The sequence below is a fragment of the Camelus bactrianus genome, chromosome 31 (assembly GCF_048773025.1).
Source record: "Camelus bactrianus isolate YW-2024 breed Bactrian camel chromosome 31, ASM4877302v1, whole genome shotgun sequence".
Lineage (NCBI taxonomy): Eukaryota > Metazoa > Chordata > Mammalia > Artiodactyla > Camelidae > Camelus > Camelus bactrianus.
The window spans coordinates 15,074,144-15,090,918 of record NC_133569.1 but is presented as its reverse complement, the minus strand read 5'-3'; the positions used below and the strand labels follow the sequence as shown (position 1 = coordinate 15,090,918).

Genomic DNA, 16,775 nt, shown 5'->3' with positions numbered 1-16,775 from the left:
GCGCGCGCGCCCAGGAGCCCGGCTTAGACCCGGCGAGGGTTACCAAGGCAACCGGCGCCCTCCCTCGCGGTGACCCGGCGCCGACGCAGGGGCGGCCCGGGCCGAAGAAGAGGATTGGTGCGCCGGGGGGCGGGTTTGGGCGCGGGGAGCATAAAGGCGCCGGACGCCGGGCGCGGACTCGGTTTTTTGCTCGCTGCGTTTAGCGTCTCGGCCACGTGCAGTTCCAGCTCCCGCGCCGCAGCGCAGCATCTCCCGGCGCCTGCGTTGAAAGGTCAGTGCGGAGGCGGCCGGACGGTCCCCCTGCAGCTGACCCCAGAGGCTGAGCCCCTTTGGAACAGAGGCCGACTTCGTGGGGTCTCCTGATCCCCCTGGCCCGATTGGTGTGACCGGGCGCGGCGCCGCAGACTGAGCTCCCGGGCGCGGGCGCGGGCGCGGGTCCCCAGCCGTCACCGCGGAGCCGGGGGGCCGGGGAAGGGCCAGGGCGCTGCTGGGGTCGGCAGGCGTGGCACCCGGCCCTTCTTACTTTTTGGAAGGGCACCGTTTGCCAGGAAATATGGGTGGGAGCGGCTCTTCTCATAAAACCGGTTTATCCAGTCATTTCCCGCAGAGGGGTGGCCCCACTCCCTTTCCAGAGCGAGCCGGCAGGCCGAGGCCGGAGACCCGCGTGCGTCTCAAGTCCCCGCGTCTTCTTGAGTTCCCTCTGCCGGGTAGGTGTGCATGAGAGGGCGTGGGGCGCCGCTCCGCAGAGCCAGACCTCCGTTTAAGACTCACCCTCTGTGGCTCACGCTTAGGGCTCCGGGAATTCTTCCCCCGGACCATTTCTGGCTTTCGGATTATCCCCGTATTAAGTGTGGACTTTATCAGCTTGTTGATGGAGTCTACACGGACTGAGCAGTTTGCTAACTGCTTTTATAAATTGCTTTTGTCAAATACTCTCAACGGTCCAATATGGTGGTCCTGTCATTGTCCCCTTTCTAAGGATGGGGAAACTTGAGGTTTCGCAAGGTAGTGTACATAGACTGCAGACGCACGGCGAGGGAGGCCGGTGTCTGGCCTTGAACCCCCTGGTCGGGTCTGTGCTGTCCTGGGGAGGAGGGGGAGCCCAGCTGGAAGGGAGGAGGGGCGGGGTGGGGAAGGTGCCCCTGCGGTACGACGGAGAGTTTCTTCCTTGTCCTGTCTTAGGTACCTGATGTTTTCTCTTGAGGGAGAAGAGTGGGGGTGGTGGAAGCAAGGTTTGAGACTCAAAGGACCTGGTTTCCACCCCCTTCTTTTGATAGTATCTGCCTGACCTTGGGCGGGTCAGTTCATCTTGCAAAATGGAGAAAAGATCCCAGTTTCACAGTTCCTGTGAGGGTCAGATAGGAGTTCAGGAAAACAGATGCTTCTCCAGCGCACAGTCGTTGAGGTGCCTGATTTTTCCTTGGATCATTACTCTGAAAAGGACACATTGTTGTTATGATTTAGTGGACTGGAGGATGTAAAGTGGAGACTGCCTTTCCAAATGTCTTACAAGGGTTACTGGTCCTTAAAGCAGAGGGAGAGAGCGGGGGAACCCAGGTGGGTATGGTCAGCACTGGGAGAGGGCACTGGGGCCAGGAAGTTGTCAGCTGGGCAACGGCTGACCTTTGGTGAAAGCAGTTTCACGGGGTTCAGAGCAAGACACCCCACTTGGAGGGGCAGGGAATGAGGGTTTGGGGCCGTGGGAACACTGGACACCCCTAAGACTGGAGGGAAAGGGAAAGACGAGTAATGGAGTAAGAGATTTCGGCAGGTTTATAAGCAGAGGGAAAAGAACCATTTTGGGGGTTCAGTGAGTGGGCTTGAGAGTTTGGAAGGGACTGGGGTTTGATGGGTTTCTGGAGCAGCATTCATCTCCACCCCGCGAATTTTCTAGGTCCTCAGCAATATATGTATGCAGCGACCAATTCTTAGGGCCGGGTTTTTTTTTTAAATTTTAAATTGTGGTTTCAATCACAATATAAAGTTTACCATCTTAACCATTTTTAAGTATACAGCTCAGTAGTATATTCAGTGTTGTGCAGCAGATCTCTAGAACTGTTTTATGCTGCAAAACTAAAACCACACCTGTTAATTAAACAGTAGAATCCCCTCCCCCTTTCCCCAGCCCTTGGCAACTACCTTTCTACTTACTGTTTTTATGATTTTTTTTTATTACTTAAAGAGCACTCCTATAAGTCGTCAGTGGAATCATATTGTATTTGGCCTTTTGTGACTAGCTTATTTCACTCATCATAATGTCCTCCAAGTTCTTCATCTTGTTGCCTGTGACACAGCGTCCTTTTTCAAGGCTGGATAATATACCATTGCATGTGTGTACCACATTTTCTTTATCCATTCATCTGTTGGGGGCCGGATACTTTTAGCGTCTTGCTTAATGTGCTGGAGACATTACTTAATACATCCTTATTTACTGTCTCCCTGCTGAGAATGATTAGAACTAGAAATTTGGGGAAATCACAAGATAGAACGTTGAGGGAAACTGATGGTGCACCCTTAGGAAAAAGGCCTATTTTGTTGGTCTTCAATATTTCAAATTGGCATTTCTTTTAATATTCCTGAAATAGAATTACCTGTTTTGAGAGCAATCACAATCACAGTTTTTTCTTCCCCTAAGAAACTGAAGTAATTTTTTCTGACACCGGGGGCATTCTGTTTATTGTGGTGTAGACAAAGCCCTGATATTTCTTAGTTTCTCCTTTCTGTCCACCTGCTCGACACAGTGTTTGAGCTCTGACGTGCGCCTGGCACTTCTTGGAAGTGCTCGGCAGAGTTCAGCTCCACAGGGAAGGTGGCTGTGTTGTCCTGGCACCTGAAACCAACACGCTCAGAACTAAGCTTCTTTGTCTCTTCCCTCACTTGCTTCTCCAGGTAGCCCAGGTTTGCAGCAGTGCACCTTAGAGAACTCGGTGTCCTCTATTCCATCACCAGCTGCCCCACGTCCAAACAAGCCCCAAAGCCAGTTGAGCTGAGTCTGTATCTCCACCATCCCCTCCCCACCACCCCCTTCATGATGTCACTGCTTTCTCAGAACTAATGCAGAAGAGGTAAACGGACTATTTAAAATGGAAATCTGACCTTTCATCTTTGATGGTTTCCCTCTGTCAGTTTAGTAACTCGCTTGGCAAAGCAAGTTTTACTTTAGAACACCTGTTCTCAAAGTGTGATCTGGGGAACCCTGGGGTTCCCTGAGACCTTTGTAGGGTCCATGAGGTGAAAACTATTATAAAAATAATACTATTATTTGCCTTGTTTCGTTTTTTTCTCTCACAGGTGTATGATGGGGTTTTCCAGAGGCTGTATAACTGGTAATGAGCTTTTCCTCGGATGGCTAATGAGATGTGTGGTAGTGCTTCTGTGTTTCTAGAATCTTCTGAGGATAGTAGGCTTAGCGTATAAATATGTGCATTTTCAGAGATGAACTCTTTCTCTTCTTCAGCACTTGTGTGCATTGTTAGTAGCTGCCTTCAGTTACACCTGCTGTCATCTCTGGGGCCTCATTTGCTTTTAATAAGTCATACTTTGAAATGCCTAAGTTGAGCCTTGTGACTAGATGGAAAAATAACAAAAAGTAAATATACTTTGTAGTCTTGATGTGAAAACTTCTGAATTTTTAAATGGTACAAAAATTCTTTTGAACTTAATATTTTATTCTTAAGTAAAAGGGTATTTATATGTTTTTATATTTAAGGATAGATCATTGGCTTAAAAGGGGGGATATTAGAGAACTTGATTTTTTTTTTCAACTCAAAGCTATACCATCTATGTCTCTAAATACTGGGAAAAAAAAAAATGAAATGACATAACAGTTCTCTGACTCATGGAAAGAGGAATTTACTCCAGATAAATGTGCAAAACTAATCCATGAGAATGTGAAAGTCTTCCTCAGCTTTACAGAAGTTAGAAATTTACCTTCTATGTCTCATGCCACCGAACTTTTAAAAATAATATTTTGGTGGCAATAGCATTATTCTGAGACCAACCATTCCGTCATGTAAAGAAAAAGGAGATGAATGAATTAAATGTAGATATGATGAGCTCTTTAAAAGCCCAAAATTATTTGTTACAACTTTCCAAACTAGAAAAGAAAAGCCTATTGAAGTGTCTTCAAGGATAGGTTATCAAATTGCAGTGCCTGGAGAAACACACAATAAAGCCTTGCTTGGATGAAAAAGCATTGAAAGGAATCAGAGCACTGCCACCTCTAATAATACAGGGATTTGTCAAATTAAAGATTTAGCTGCAAACGTGAAGACTGACTAGAGGTGTATTTTCACCTTACAAACGGAGGAGTTTGTAGCTATGGTAGGACTTGCTGTTTTTGTCTTCATCTGGTGTCGGTGCCAACCAGTCACCAAAGAATATCTTTTTAGTGGCTGGCGACAAACAGTGTCAAAGTAGTCAGTATAGAATAAGGTTTTTTTTTGTTTTTTTTTTTGGATGTCATGGTTTATTCTGGAGCAACTGTGTTGAATTTGCACTGACGGTGCACAGGTTACACCGACTGCACAAGTCAAGTGGTGGTACCAGGCTGGACAGCCATGGGGTTCTTCACTGCCGTGTGCTTTCAATATAAAACAAAAATTTGAAAGCTTAAGAATGCCCTTTTTGAAGCAGTAAAAGTGATTAGCTTTACTAAATCTTGACCCTTGAGACATATCTTTCTAGTGTGTCATGTGAGAATGGATGATTGAAATATGATGGTTGTCTTGAGATAAAGCATTGAACTGTGAGCTAAACTAGCCACTTTTTTCTTTTCATGAAGAGCCATTTTTGCTTGAAAGAATGACTGACAAACCGTGGTTATTCATACCTGGATAATCGGCATACATTTTCTAAAAAATGAACCAAATGAGCCTGTCAAGGAAACAACAAATGGCATTTGTTGCAAATTAACTGATACCCACTACTGTGAACTTGACAGCTTCTCAATACTTAGGGATTTTCTGATGAGATCAGTGATATCAACCAGGAAGACTTTGAGATCGTGTGGTAAAGTGTGTTAACATTTGGAAGCTCTGCATGACTCCCTGAGACAATATTTCCCAAAAGACCAATGCGTGAAATTACAGAATCATGCAGAAGTAAAAGACCTATTCAAAGTGTTAGATGGACCAGTGGATTTTAAGTTAACAGGTACAAAAGGTTCACTGATCATGGCTTCAGGTTCCATCTTGCAACTAACCTTTAAGAAACTACCATGTGTTTAGTTTGGGGATAGCCAAGATGAGTATCCAGAATTATCTGAAGAGGCTTTTAAAATACTTTTTCCTTTCCCCACTGCTTTGCTATGTAAGTCTGAATTTTCCTCATTTACTTCAATCAAAGCACCAGACAGACTGAATGTAGAAGCAGATGTGGGAATCAGCCGTCTTCTTTTAAGGAAGACTGACATACAAATGTAAAATGGTGGCACTCTTAGTAAATTTTTGTTTGTTTTGGAAAGTATAGTTATTTTCATAAAAATATGTTTGCTAACATGTTTGTTGATTTTAAATGAATTCATGCATTAAACATTTCTCAGTTTTGCTTTCTGTTACAGCAAATATTGTTAGATAGAACCCACGTAAACAAAAGCTCTCTGTCCTTAATTTTTCAGGGTGTAAAGGAGCCCTGAGACCAGAAAAGTTTGAGAACTGCTGCCTTAAAATTATTAACTTGAACTTGGCAGTGGCAAGGTAATAATGTTGACTTGTAATAGATACATGCTGTGTATGGTTGGGGGGTTTTTTGGTTTTGTTTTTACTGTCCATGCACTGTTAATCAAAGCAGTCCCATAATATGGACAACAGTGCCGCTTGGCGTTTAAGAACTGGGCTCCCCGAGAAGGATGGTGGTTGCCATGGTTAAATGCTGTAATACAGGAAGGCACTCAGGCCTGTGGCATGTAGGGAGCATCCAATGTGGTCTAGTGATAGTAGTGGAATGAGAACCAGCTCAATCATGAATTGTCCTCATTAAACTAAAATACCTCATAGTCAACCAAGAATGTGAGCCTCCTTCGTGCTTTCCCCTTTTGGGGAAAGAAAAGATAAATAGAGTTGTACCTATTTTGTATCTTCAGGGTTTGCCTTTTCCCTGACTCCAGCCTCTTCAAACTTTAAAGGGAAAACAAACTTCACCTGTGGCCATCATTTCTTTGCTTTTGGTTTTAGACGTTCTGGTAAATCTAGCTGCTTCATGGCTTCCTCACCATCCCCTTGAACTTGCTGAAATAAGTGGGTCTAAGAATCAGAATTCTTACCTGGTCTCAGGTGTCGACGGCGGCCGCACGGATGATTTAAACAGATGTTTGAAGAAAAGAGCAGGCCTCTCCTGTAACGTGGACCACCCTGGACACCTCCCTTCCAATCCTGAGATGCGCCAGCAGCAGGTTGTCCTCTGCTTATTTGGAAAAGTTAACCAGATGAAGGGCCCCAGGAGCTCGGCAGGGCTGCGTCTGATGGTGGGGACCCTCATGGACCAAGCCACTGACCCGACAGAAGCCACACCTTATTTCAGTGTCCAGAAGAACAGGACTGCCGAGGCTCAGGAAAGGGTGTGAAGGCACATGGTTTCAGAAGATTGTCTTTTCCTTTTGTTTTCTATAATTGGGACCCCAGGGATTGCAGGAAAGGTCCTGCTGCCTCTGGCTCTTTAACTTAGAATTCTGCTACCTACTCGAGGCCCTGGGTTGAGTGTGACACCAGGCTCAGTTCAGATCTTAAAGGGGAACTGCCTTTAGTGGTGGTTTACCTTTTTCTCCTCATGGTACAGCATGTAAGATGGTTGAGATCTGGCCATTTCTTGGCAAGGGGGTTGGGCACCAGCGTGGACTCTCGTGGCTCCTGTACCAGTCCTGTTAGAAATCTTACAGCTGACGGAGGTGGAGGTCACGGGGCTGCGTGCAGAGGGCAGAGGCCCGATGTTCCAGGGCTGGGCAGGAAGGTCGCTGTTAAAACCAGTGGAGCAACCCCTGTAGCTCTGAGTTACTCTTGTGATATGCTTGCCCGGGTAAAGCGGACAGGGAAGAGGAGCTGGACTGAAATAAAATACCCATGATCTGGGAAGAGAGGAGAAAATGGCTTTTCTAACTGAATCTTTCTAAAGAGATGGCAGTGAAAAGGGAATTCGTTACCTCTTAATAAACATTGCTGGGGGCCTTTTTATGTTGTCCATTTTCTTTTCTCGTTTGGCTCATCCTGAAGATAACATCTGAGTTAGCGCAAGATTTACAGGACTCTGTGCTACTGAATCTGGGACCCATTTGCGCCTCGGTGGTGCGTGGACAGATGATAACAGTTGCAGAGATTTGAGGCCTTCGCTAGGATCCGTGACTTTGTGTCTCTGGGGTGGACCGCTCTGTACACAGTAACGTCCTCTGTGGCTTTGGATCCCAGTTGATGTCAGCACTGCACGGCTCCAGTTCTAAATCTGGCCGGCCTTTGTTTGTCTGCACTTTGCACGAGCAACGTTTATCCCCTTGTCACAGGGCTGGGCTTACAGATGGCTCTTGACCGGCTCCCTGTTGGCGCACTCAGCGGTCTCTTTAGTTTAGTTCGTGAATCCAGAACGTGGTTTTGCTCACGAGCTGGCGATCCTAGTGTTAGTTTTGGTTAACGAGTTTGTGTTTCGAGGGGTCGGGAGAGTGAGCAGTTCTATACTGAACTCTCCTCCTCTTGCATTCCAGGGTGTCTGCTGCGAGTATGCCGGTGGTCAGGATGCTGCGGGAGGTTGCCGGCCGGATGCTGCGGGGCCCGGCCTGTGGCTGCCGGACGCCCGCCCTGCCCTGCCGGTTTCTGGGCACCTCCCCTCGGCAGATTCCAGCGGATGCCAACTTCCACTCCACCTCGTTCTCTGAAGCAGACCCGCCACGTGTCTTAATTACAGGTTGGGTTTTTCTTTTTTCCACATTTGTGACTTTGTTCTTTTCTCTTCTGTGTGTCTGTGCATTTGTTTTTGGAACATCTAGCATGCCACCGGGTAACACTTACTAATCAGAGACTCTTTTCACTGTTGGCTTCTTCTGGAATGTTGCAAGTCCCCAGTTCTTATTTTGACACTATTTCCAAGGCTTGGTTTCCCAGCCAAAATCTTTTATTGTCTGAAGGGAGGACCTAGGAACCTGGGGGCCGAAAAGCTGCAGTGAGACTTGGTTCCCCTTTCCTGCCAGGAGTGGCCTAGGAGCCAAGGGTCACGGGCAGAACGTGGACTCTGGAGACTCTGGGATCGGGTGCGTCTTTCCTTGGCCAAGTTCCTCGGCCCAGGTGGTCCCCGTACGGCTGTGTGCTGGAGACGGAGGAGATAGCCAGGGTCTGTCCGAGGAGCTCCTCACTGGCACCTTGTGTTGCCTGCATCCCGTTGTGGCCAGACTTGCTCCCTACCCTCCTCACCCTGTGTCCACCCAACACCTGTTTCTGTCCCCTCCCCGCTCACCGCAAACTTGACTGTCCGTCCACAGGTCCTTCTAGCCCACCCAAGCCCACCTCTGATTTTGATTGACATGTTTTATTGTCCTCTCTTTGCCAGATTTCTGTCCCTTGGCTTCACATCATTGTGCTTCTTCCATTCCTCTGTGTGTGTGTGTGTGTGTGTCTGTCTATCTGTCTGTCTTCCAGTGCCGCTGCCACCTCCTCTCCTGCTGTAAATGGGCTGGAAGGGAGGTCGGTTCCCTCTGCACTTCCCCCACCCACCACTCGTCCAGCTTCTTGTCTGTGTTGTTTGATTCCCTCCTCCCTCCACCAACAGCATCTTCCAGGGCCCAGGGTTACTGTCACTGGGCTGGTTGTAGTCCCTTGTTAACACATGCTGACAGGAAATCCTGCTTTCTGTATCTTCCTGCTTCGTTAATTTCTCCCAAGTGAAGTTTACACTTGTATCCTCCTGTCTGTGCTCCCAGACCCCCAGTGCTCCCATTTCCACCAAGGGCATTTGTAAGTCTCCAAATCAGGATGCTCTAATACTCATTTTTAATGTTCTCAGCAGTTCCTTGTCCATTCAGTTATTTGCCCTTTTTTAGGTGACGTTTGTCCCCTCGCTTCCCCCTTCCTGTTCCACTGTGGGTCTGATGGAGGAGGGCGCTCTGGATAATCCACCAGAGGCTGATCTCATACTGGCATATCTGGCTTTGAGTGTTCTGCTTCCCAGCCCATCAAATAATGAAGACAAGGCTGGTCGTGGACTCCTGGCCCGGGGAGCCAGGAAGTGGTCCTGCTCTCTCGTGACTGTTCCCTTCCTGCCCCCCGGCTTCCCTTCAGCCACTCCGCTCTCGGAGGCGCTTTGTCTCTGAAACTGACCTGGCCTGTGCTGATCTCTGTCCCGGCTCGGAGAAGCTCTCTGAGGTCTGTCAGGCCAACCTGGGGCTCTACCTAACTTGCTAAGGCTGCCAGGAGAATCTCACTCTGTTGTTTCATTCTGGGAATAATTGAATTGGTTAGATTTGCATTAAAGATTTGTTGTTTTACTTCTTCTTCCAGGGGGTCTTGGCCAGCTTGGAGTGGGGCTTGCTAGCTTTTTGAGGTAAGAGCCCTGAGTTGAAATGGAAAATCTGAGGTTTTCGGTGTGTGAAGCTTGTCTGTGGCTCCACTGGACCACTGAATCTTTCTCTCTCCTCTTGCTCCTGACCATTTTACGATAGCGTTATCTATGGGCCTGTTTAGAATGCATTTCATTGAGCCTGTTAGTATCAGAGACATTGTTTCAGGTCCTTGACTCAGCGTCCCCCACTCTGGTCCTCTGCCTTTTCTAAGCTCAGCAGAATAGGACACCCACCTCTAAATGAGTCACTTGAGTTTCAGGTGTTTGGGGGCAGAGGGAAGTGCATGTAGAGACTGAGAAGGAACAGTGTGCGATTTGGAGGGAGTGGGAGGGAAGGATAAGAGGAGAGAAGAATGAGGGGGAGAGACTCAGGGGCACCAGGAAGAAATGGGTGACGGATACAGGGATGCTGCCGAGGTGGGGCAGAAGCAGGAGATGCAGCCGCCAGCGTGGCTGGAACTGACAGGGTGGGAGTTGAGGATGAAGAGGGAGGAAGGGCGTGAAAAGGAGGCACTTGGAGGCCGACGGGCACTACAGTTCCTGTTGGAAAGACTGTTTTCATAGGACCTGTTATATCCTCGATCAAACACGCGTGTTTGATTTCCCTGTAGGAAGCGATTTGGGAAGGACAACGTGATTCTGTCCGACATTCGGAAGCCGCCCGAGCACGTCTTCCTTAGCGGTAAGAGGATTGCAGTCGGAGGGGCAGCTCCGGAGTCAGTGTCACAGCTGCTCCCCAGGCCTGTGAATTAAAGGAGGAGGCACATTTGTGTCACTTCTAAGTGTCTCATGTTTTCGTCCCCATTAGTTCTGTAGCATGTCTAGGGGACAGCTGCTGCTCGTTCAGGTGAGGCAGGGACAGGCGAGGTCTTTGGAACCTGAAGTAAAGTTTTGGGATAATATCTTGGGATATTCTTTGGAGCTGTATCTTTGGAATAAAAACGTTGAGTCCTGTTTTTTGGAGTTTTTAGTTAACTTAGCTCAGAGAGAAAGTGAAAATCAGGTTTTGTAATGAGGAAAAGGAACTTTAAATTTTGGAAGGTAGCTATGCTCACCACTATACCACCAACACAAGGAACTTTCAGTTTTGGAGAAATTAATCCTCATTTTTCAGCACGGATTTGCTCTTAAACTACTGGGCGCCCACACAAGCCTCATACTCCTCTAGCCAAGTCTTCTACCACCTCAGAAACATTTTTTTTTATCACATTTCCTGGTCCTTCCTGGTTCCGCAACAGCCTTTTGCTGCTGACCGTGGGGAAGAGCGCTAATTTGCTGAAAGTGGAGGCGTTGGCATTGCCCAAAATCAGCTCTACCTCTAGCCTGACCGGGGGTGGCGAACTCACGATGCGTGGTTCCTCTGTACTGCGGTGTGTGTGGCTTGTTTTGTAAAACCCTTTCCTCTGTTCCTTTAAAACATGCAGCCTGTAAGCAGAGGGAAACCGCCATGTGCCTGTAGGTTTGGCGTGAACAGCTGCCTGGTTGTCTGCCAGTTCTTACTTTTATTCTTTTTAATCCTGGCCGGTTACTTAACCGCTCTGTGCCTCAGTTTCCTCATCAGCAAAATATCTGCCTCAGGGACTGTGAGAGAGTTAAATACACGGAAAGCCCTTAGCACAGAGCCTGGCAGGTGTAAGGACTATTAGCTGTTGTTAGCCGGAGGCAATTGGGGTTTGTTTTTTCTTCCTTAAGAAAAATGCTGGATGTTATCCGTGTTGTTCAGTTACCAACTTGGTGCTAATAGAATTTGAAGTCAGAGCAGGAGGGGACAAGATACACTTAGCTTTTCAAGCCCCCGACTCTCTCCCTTTCCTGATCTCACTGCTTGTAGGCCCGTTTATTTATTCCGACATCCTGGATTACAAGAACCTTCGGGAGACCGTGGTGAACAACCGCGTCACTTGGCTGTTTCACTACAGTGCTCTGCTCAGCGCAGTGGGGGAAGCAAACGTGTCCCTGGCAAGAGCCGTGAACATCACTGGTGGGTCTCTGGGTCTTGCCCCAGCGGTCTCTTTGCCGAACTCCCCAGCACTTTGGGAGGAGGCTTCCCGGGTTACGACGTCTGCTCGTTGCAGGGCTGCACAATGTTCTGGATGTTGCGGCGGAACACGGCCTGCGGTTGTTTGTGCCAAGCACCATTGGGGCTTTCGGACCGACTTCTCCGCGGAACCCAGCCCCCGATCTCTGTATTCAGAGACCCAGGACTATCTACGGGGTGTCCAAGGTCCACGCGGAGCTCATGGGGGAGGTAAGCATCGCTTGGCGAGAGGGCCCAGGGTTGCCTTTTCTTACCTCGAACACCTGCTGACTCATCCTCGGTGGGGGGGGGCTGTCTCCCTCCCCCAGCCCTGCCCCCGGAAATGCTCATGAACTGATTGTGTTTGCCAAGTGGCGGGTCCCGGCTCCGGCGGGTCCTAGCCCTGTGATGACACTCAGCGTTTCCTGCACGGCTCTCAAACGGCACCTCCTCTTTTACTCGCTTCCCGTCTCATTTGTACCGCACTGATCTTTCAGGCTCCCAGTGCTGGTAGTCTTTGCATTACGGAAACTTCAGGACATCTTTTGGGTCTTATTTTTTTACATTCTCTGTCTTTATAGCTCTATAGCGCATTTTAGCTGGTGTCTGAGCCTTCAGCTGACAAATCACAAGTCGCCGTCCTGCCCTGTCCTCCTCCCACGGCCGCAGTGCAGGACAGGCTCGTGGACATTTGTTCAGGATAGTGAGCAGGGGGTACCTTGCAGAGAAAGGTGGGAAATCCCTGCTTACTGTAGGCTGATTTATTCTCTGCTCTGTTGTCTAGTGATGCTATCACGAGAATGATGATTCTTTGAAGAGAAAAACTTCAGAGTTATTAAAAGAAAGTGACTCAGTTCGAGAGTCTTCATTTTTTTAAGGAGTATTTTAATGTGAATGTTTGGGATGATACTTCAGAAAAAGACATTTATTTGCATTGCTCTACCTGATTTAAAAGATTCTTTTGAAAGTGAGTTTTCCCTTTCTCGTAGTATTATTACTACCGGTATGGGTTAGATTTCCGCTGCCTGAGATACCCTGGGATCATTTCTGCTGACTCTCAGCCTGGAGGAGGAACAACTGGTAAGTGTTTTCGATTTCTTTTCTGATGTAAGGTAAGTTTGCTAATTGCCAGGCAGAGTGGGGACAGACCATGTGCTGATAGGAGTTGAGCATCCTTGTTCCTTGCTGGGGGGGTAGTGCATCTGAGAAGCTCATTGTACCCTTTTGACTTAGACGTACGTGTTCAGGGCAGCTCTTGCTGGTGTTGTAAATTCAGTGAGATTGGCCGCCCGCCCACAGTGCTGGAATCAAACAGACCGTTTTTGAGAACAAGCTTGTTACCCACACTGTGGGAAGACACCGAAAGAGAAATAGCCTCTTTCTTTGAATACACCTTAGCTTCTTAATACAGAGATCTATTAAAATAGCCACTCTGCATTGCGTATTAAGAGAGAACAAAGCCTTGCTCCTGTGGTGGTGGTTATTATTTATCCAAATCGCCTTAGTTTTTATTTTAGAAAAGCTTGTCCAAAAATGAGTGTGGCTTAGTGCCCATCTCTAGTACAGCCAGTTACTTTGCTGTATTATTCACTGGTGAGTGAAGCGCCAGGCATGGTAACTTCATTTTTTATTTTTGAGGTATAGTTGATTTATAGCGTTTATAACTTTCAGGTGTACAGCACGGTGATTCACAATTTTTAAAGATTATACTCTTTCTATAGTTCCTATAATATATTGGCTATATTCCTTATGCTGAACAATGTATCTTTATAATTTATTAATTTTATACATACTAGTTTGTACCTCTTAGTCCCCTCCCCCTACCTTGCCCCTCCCTCTTCCCTCTCCTGGCTAGTAACCACTAGTTTGTTTTCTATATCTGAGTCTTTTTATATTCACTAGTTTGCTCTGTTTTTTAGATTTCACATAAATCTAACATACAGTATTTGTCTATCTCTGTCTGACTTGTTTCACTTGGAATAATACCCTCCAAGTTCATCCATGTTGTTGCAAATGGCAAGATTTCATTCTTTTTTATGGCTGAGTAATATTCCATTGTGTGCGTGCGCCACAGCTTCTTTACCCAGTCATCTGCTGATGAACACTAAGCTGGCTTCCATGTCTTGGCTGTTGTAAATGATGCTGCTGTGAACAGTGGGGTGCATGCACCTTTTCGCAGTCGTGTTTTGTTTTCTTCGGATGTATCCCTGGGAATGGAATTGCTGGGTTGTGTGGTAGTTTTGTTTTAGTTTTTTTTGGGAACCTCCATACTGTTTTCCACATCTTTGTTGCTCTTACTGTTTTGGATTCAAGCATGTGTTGTATTCAGTAACTCTCACGTCAGAGACCCTTCCCATGTGAGGGATTCTGAGATACCGTCAAAGATAATTGACAAAACTGGAGAGATTTTAAGAGCCTTTGGTTTTGGTTACTTTAAAAAAGTTTTCGCCTTAACATGGTGCTTCTCCAAGTGTGCACTGGGGCCCCCTGGGGATCCTTGAGGGGTCCAGAAGGTTAAAGCTATTTTCATATCAGTACTGAGATGTTGTTTGCCTCTCTCACTCTCCGTGGAGAGTTTTTCCAAGGCTACGTGATACATGTAGCGCAGTGGACTGAACACAGAAGCAGGTAGACCAGCTGTCTCCCAGTAAGCTGGACAGTAAAGAGATTTTCAGAATGTAAAACACGTCATTCTTTGCAATAAATTTTCTCTGTTTGGAAAATATGTTCTTTTTCACATGAGATATCCTACATATGAATGTGTGAAGAGTTTATTATTGTCAAAATGTAGAAATATTTTTAAAAATTCTCAGTTAATTTCTGGGATAGTTGATACTGCTGTAACTCACATTAACGGCCTCTTTCGGGGGGGGGTGGTCCTCAGCGTTTTTTAAGTGCATAGAGAGGTTCTGAGAGTAGGACAGTTAAGAACCACTGCCTTAATCCAAGAGGCTCGCTCGTGCTTTTGTTGCGAGAAGACCCACAGACGAGGTTCTCTTTCAGACTATGCGGTGCAGATTTTCCACAGCGCTGTCAAGAACGGCAGGTTTGAGTGCAACCTGGAACCCGGCACGCGGCTCCCGATGATGTACATTGATGACTGTCTCCGGGCCACCCTGGAGGTCATGGAGGCCCCGGCCGAGTCCCTCTCCATGCGGACCTACAACATCAATGCCATGAGCTTCACCCCCGCGGAGCTGGCCCAGGAGGTCCTCAAGCACATCCCGGAATTCCAGATCACGTACAACGTGGACTCTGTCCGCCAGGCCATAGGTTGGTAGCTCTCTGTGAACCCCCGTCCAAACCAAAACTAGGCTTCAGTCCTCCCTGCGAGGTCCCCGAGGACATAAACCATGGAGGCGCAGGGGAGCCCAGCGCCTCCCCAGGGGGCCCGACACCTTCTGGAGGAGGAAGTGCTGGGACCAGAGCCGGCAGGTGCTGTGGTTTTGGGAAATGCTCTCTAAAGTGGGTGGGCTAGAACCACCCCAGATCCACAGCTTGTCTGCACTTCGCCGTGTGACAGTTTAAACATAAAACGAGCAGATGCAGTGTGAGAGTAGCCCTGGGTTCTCAAGTGCTGCGACTGCTACTCTGAGTGCCTTTTGAGCCCAGTAGCCCCACGTCACAAGTGTGCGTGAGGCTTTACTAGTAGGTGACTGCTCCCCGCGCCTGGCGGTAGCCAGCTTCTGCCGGCCTCTAGGCTGAGGAGGTGACAGCTGATGCGCGTGATAGCCGCTTTTCTGCTCAAGGGGGGATTTCAAAGAGGAAATTTCTTTTGTGGATGACAGACCTTGATTTTAAATGTTCTAGACCTTTCTGCAGATCTAGAGCCCACATAACATAAGGTCCTCTCCCATGTCTTGTCCTAGCGGATAGTTGGCCGATGAACTTTGATGACAGCAACGCTCGGAAGGACTGGGGGTGGAAACACGATTTTGACCTCCCGGAGCTGGTGACGACCATGTTGAATTTCCATGGTTCCGAGAGCAGAATTGCACAAGCCAACTGAAGGGGCCGGAGGAAAAGCTTGTGAGTCCCGGGGCGGCAGGGGGTAAACCAGAACAACCCCAAGTCTCCAGACCCCAAGGAATCCAGACAATCTGGAATTGAAGGACTAATGGGACTAAATTTTTGCAGCTCATATTGAACTACCAGGTGGAAGACTGTGTTGGCTTTAGCGTTTTCTCAGTGCTGGAGGTTTGGTGGTAGGACTTCTGAATCTTTGCTGTTTGCCTAAACTTGTCCAAACACACACACCACAGAATGAAGGCTTAAGTCATAATAGTTTCCATTTCCGTAATTAAGATGAAGCCACCATTTCTGGGAAGGTGGAAGTATGTGACGTTTGTATTAAATTAAAGTTACTTTAAATATCACTCCTAAGACTCCATTATTCTCTTGACTAAGACCAAAGATTAAGATTACATTTTAAAGATTACCAAAAATGATCTCCTGATGTGAAAGAATCCTTCACTATCCCATCAGAACAAAAAAGATATCTGATGTATTAATCCCAAGTTCACAATGTTCAAGAGATTTTAACCCTGTCATAAATGATCACTTCTGATTTTTCTACAAGAAGATATATTTGTAGGAAATTAAGGACATCAGAGATGATCTAACTAGTAAGGGGGAGCATCTCTTATTTTGATTGCCTTCCTGTTGGTGAGCTGAGGGGTGGTGACCAGGACTACGATCCCCACCTGCAGTGTCGGTCTTCGGTCTCCCGAGGACTTGTTTCTGGGCTCCCCTCTTCAGGTGGACTCGATCAGTGGGATGGGAATCTCGAAGGACCACCATTACTCTCTTCCAGCTGCAACCCCCTAGTTTAGACCGGATCCAAACACGATTCTCTAAAGAGAACTCCTTGCTGCAGCCCGTTTGCAAACGTAGATGCACCTTCAGAAAAGCTCCTCTAACCCTGTGAGGCAATTACTATACAAATATATACAGATGTATTTTATCTCAACTTTACTGAGATACATTTCACATACCGTAAAATTCACTCATTTGAAGTTTACAATTCGGTGATTTTTCAGTACGTTCACAGAGTGCAGTCATCACTGGGGTCTACTTTGAGGCCATTTCAGCATCCCACAAAGACACCCTCCCCAGCCTAGGCAACCACTAATTGACTTCCTGTGTCTGTGGATTTCCCTGCTCTGGACACTTCACGTCGGTGGAATCACACAGCATGTGTCCTTCGTGTCTGGCTTCTTTCGCC

General features: G+C 47.4%; 1 protein-coding gene across 5 annotated transcripts; it reads left to right on the top strand.

The window, feature by feature from the left end:
* Positions 1–127: 127 nt before the first annotated feature.
* LOC105079127 (L-threonine 3-dehydrogenase, mitochondrial) lies at positions 128–15,927 on the top strand. Of its 5 annotated transcripts, none has more exons than XM_074355546.1 (11): positions 146–271; positions 5,618–5,696; positions 6,273–6,391; positions 7,688–7,887; positions 9,474–9,516; positions 10,146–10,216; positions 11,366–11,515; positions 11,610–11,782; positions 12,541–12,631; positions 14,555–14,824; positions 15,421–15,927. In XM_074355546.1, the coding sequence occupies exons 4-11, from the start codon at positions 7,704–7,706 to the stop codon at positions 15,558–15,560; spliced, it is 1,122 nt and encodes a 373-aa protein (XP_074211647.1). In that variant the 5' UTR covers positions 146–271; positions 5,618–5,696; positions 6,273–6,391; positions 7,688–7,703; the 3' UTR covers positions 15,561–15,927. The 5 variants fall into 5 exon arrangements, with proteins under 5 accessions (XP_074211645.1, XP_074211647.1, XP_074211646.1 ...); XM_074355545.1 differs by having other exon boundaries at positions 6,174–6,391; XM_074355547.1 differs by lacking the exon at positions 5,618–5,696 and having other exon boundaries at positions 194–271.
* The last annotated feature ends 848 nt before the right edge of the window (positions 15,928–16,775 follow it).

What these genes read in the sequence shown, in the direction of transcription:
- LOC105079127 (XM_074355544.1), top strand. Translation starts at nt 7,704, where the DNA reads ATGCCGGTGGTCAGGATGCTGCGGGAGGTTGCCGGCCGGATGCTGCGG. An exon ending in GGGCTTGCTAGCTTTTTGAG is followed by an intron (nt 9,517 to 10,145) that starts GTAAGAGCCCTG and finishes ATTTCCCTGTAG; the next exon opens with GAAGCGATTTGGGAAGGACA. An exon ending in GCCTGGAGGAGGAACAACTG is followed by an intron (nt 12,632 to 14,554) that starts GTAAGTGTTTTC and finishes GTTCTCTTTCAG; the next exon opens with ACTATGCGGTGCAGATTTTC.